Genomic DNA, 2,830 nt, shown 5'->3' with positions numbered 1-2,830 from the left:
GTCGTCAGTCCGTCCGTCCGACCGACTGACGGACGGACGGACAACTTCTCACTTCAAAAAAGAAGAAGAAATCTAGATAACAAAATAATTAAACAAGCGAGTGCCAATTTTTCCTGTCCAAGGACAGGTTCATTGAACACAACACGAGCGTAACGTGTCTTCACCATAGGTCTTCACGTGGTTATGTCTCGTCTGGAAGGAGTAACGGAGAGCATCGGAACGCTGCTCCAGCTCTTCAAATATTGCAGTACCTATAAGGAGCCGTACACATGCCGCAGTGTTTGCGAGGCTGTGTCTTTAGTTGTAAGCACAGTGGCGATCTGTTGTTATTAGCATCTGGTTAGCTAGCTATGCTAACGAATTTAAAGAGCTTTTCTACAACCAGGTGGAAGAGAGCTCTCCTGAGAGGCTCAAATAACCTCAGCTCAGTGAGGTTAAGGCACACCTTGATATGATCATTATAGTTATTAACAGGTATAAAATACTATATGACAGTAACAAAAAAAAGTTGTTAAAAATAACAAGAATAGAGTTTGAAAGGGGAGTGATTTGTAAAATATCCAAAAAGAAAAATCTGTCATTGTCAGATGGTATATTACGCTGTTTTTTTTCTGCTTCGAATAGTTCTCTCTTTTTTCACCATACCTGTGTTTGCATCACTGAGTATACATTTAATCAGCCTGTAGGCTTATTTTAGTTAACGGTTTACACTTTTGTTAACATCAATTCTCTACAAGGATTTAACCTGGAACATGTCAATGACTTCCATCTTCAGCTTGTATTATTCATTTAGACTTCAATTTACAATTAAACACATAAAACGTAACAGTGTTCATGTATGTTATCAATGAGCTAACATATGAACCGGTTGTGTTTCTTCAGCCTCGCTCCAGAGAACTTCATCAAGACTCCCACTGGGGACATGTTTGTGAAAAGCTCCGTGAGGAAAGGACTCCTGCCTGAGATCCTGGAGAACCTGCTGTCTGCCAGGAAGAAGTATGTCAAATAAATCACTCGATTAAACCGACCTGAACTAAAGCTAACGGTTTGCTATTCTGTAGACGGCTCCAGTCCCACTGTACCTATCCATCTAATCTTACTTGCTGGTAACCCTTGTAGTGTCTCTGGAAAAATAACAACATTTGTAGGGGGGCCCGTCTTCATCAAGTAGTTGACTAATTAGTGGATTTGGTATAAGGCGACTAAGAATTCTTAAGTCCTTTTTTCATGCTGAATGGTTATTTTCAGGAAACGTATTAGCAAATCTCTGTTAAACACAGTTTTCCAGTTGATTAGATCAACTATGAATGTATTTAAGGCCTAAAGATGGGTGTACCAGAACAAAACTCAGGAATCATTTAGAAAATACTTATTATATATTTTAGTCACAACAGAAAAAAATAATTTTGCAGACATGGCTTCCTGCTCATTCTCTCCCACTTTGTCCACAGGGCCAAAACGGAGCTAAAGAATGAGACGGACCCCTTCAAGAGGCAGGTGCTGGACGGCCGGCAGCTGGCTCTCAAAATCAGTGCAAACTCCGTGTACGGCTTCACGGGGGCTCAGGTCGGCAAGCTGCCCTGCCTGGAGATCTCTCAGGTGGGCACTTTACCCTGGGTCTCATGTCGGTGTTAAAGTTAATGTACTTTGTTCTCCTTTTGATACAATTATTGGAAACCAAACAGAGGGTTTTCAATACATTTGGTTTCATTATGGCAGCTTGCAGTTTTGAATGGATTCAACATAATACTATTAGGCATAGGTCTACATATATGGATAACTTATTACAATACATGAATCGATATCAACCTCTCCTTAGCTTGACAAATAAACATTTACCTGTAAAATGTGCACCGTTAAACAGTTTGCAGACTGCCACTCACAACATTTTGTTTTTAAAAATACCAAATGTTTACAACTCTGGCTCAAACACAGCTGTTTTTAACTTCATGCTAAAGTCAGAGCTGGGAGGGTAAACTACAAAGATGTAGAGCAAAGATGTGTGTGTAGATAGAAGCACCAGAACAGGTGGAACAAACGTGTTACAATCAGCCACAACGATCTGGTTTTGTTGCTGTTCTGTGGAGGGTTGACTTGGTTACACCCCCACAGAGAGCTGTTTCTACATGAGCTGTTTGAGATAAAAAGCCTTAGGCAATTTTGTCCCTGTCATTGAAAGACATGGTGATGCTTTTCCTTCATTGCTGATGGCCTCTGGTTTCAACCCCACTGATCATTTAGGGATTTTTAATTTGAATCGTCCTTTCTCTCATTTAGAGCGTCACAGGTTTTGGAAGACAGATGATCGAGCAAACCAAACAGCTGGTGGAGTCCAAGTACACCATTTCCAATGGTTACCAAGGTGATGCCAAGGTGAGGAACTGCGCCCGATATCCTATCTTTTTTTGTTCCTTACTTGTAAATGGTAAATGGTAAATGGACTGTACTTATATAGCGCTTTATCCAGTCTTTAAGACCCCTCAAAGCACTTTACATACTACATGTCATTCACCCATTCAAACCCATTCATACAGAGCAGTGTACCTTACTCTAGGACCTAACATTCACACACATTCACACACCGTTGGCCATGCCATCGGGAGCAACTCAGGGTTAAGTATCTTGCCCAAGGATACATCGACATGTTGACTGCATGGGCTGGGATCGAACCCACAACCTTCTGGTTGAAAGACGACCACACTCCCTCACAGCCACAGCCGCCCACTTGTAGTTAACACCTTTAATGTATGAAGGCTTTGGAACCTCATATCTGAAGTTGTTTAATGGACCCTCTTTGTGTATGCGTTGTTTAAATGTTTTTATTTAAATG

The 2,830-nt window shown here is 41.1% G+C and overlaps 1 protein-coding gene across 1 annotated transcript; it reads left to right on the top strand.

The window, feature by feature from the left end:
- Positions 1–882: 882 nt before the first annotated feature.
- Positions 883–2,373, top strand: LOC104950192 (DNA polymerase delta catalytic subunit-like; the record flags this gene model as incomplete). The annotated part of the gene is made up of 3 exons (XM_010776676.1): positions 883–996; positions 1,452–1,599; positions 2,278–2,373. Coding segments are annotated over 3 exons (358 nt in total), but the record flags the coding sequence as incomplete, so codon positions are not given.
- Positions 2,374–2,830: the final 457 nt, after the last annotated feature.

This window comes from Notothenia coriiceps, unplaced genomic scaffold (genome assembly GCF_000735185.1).
Source record: "Notothenia coriiceps isolate Sejong01 unplaced genomic scaffold, NC01 NC01_scaffold00017158, whole genome shotgun sequence".
NCBI classification, from domain to species: Eukaryota; Metazoa; Chordata; class Actinopteri; order Perciformes; family Nototheniidae; genus Notothenia; species Notothenia coriiceps.
The sequence above is the reverse complement of the archived record's forward strand: the minus strand, read 5'-3'. Positions and strand labels throughout refer to the sequence as shown.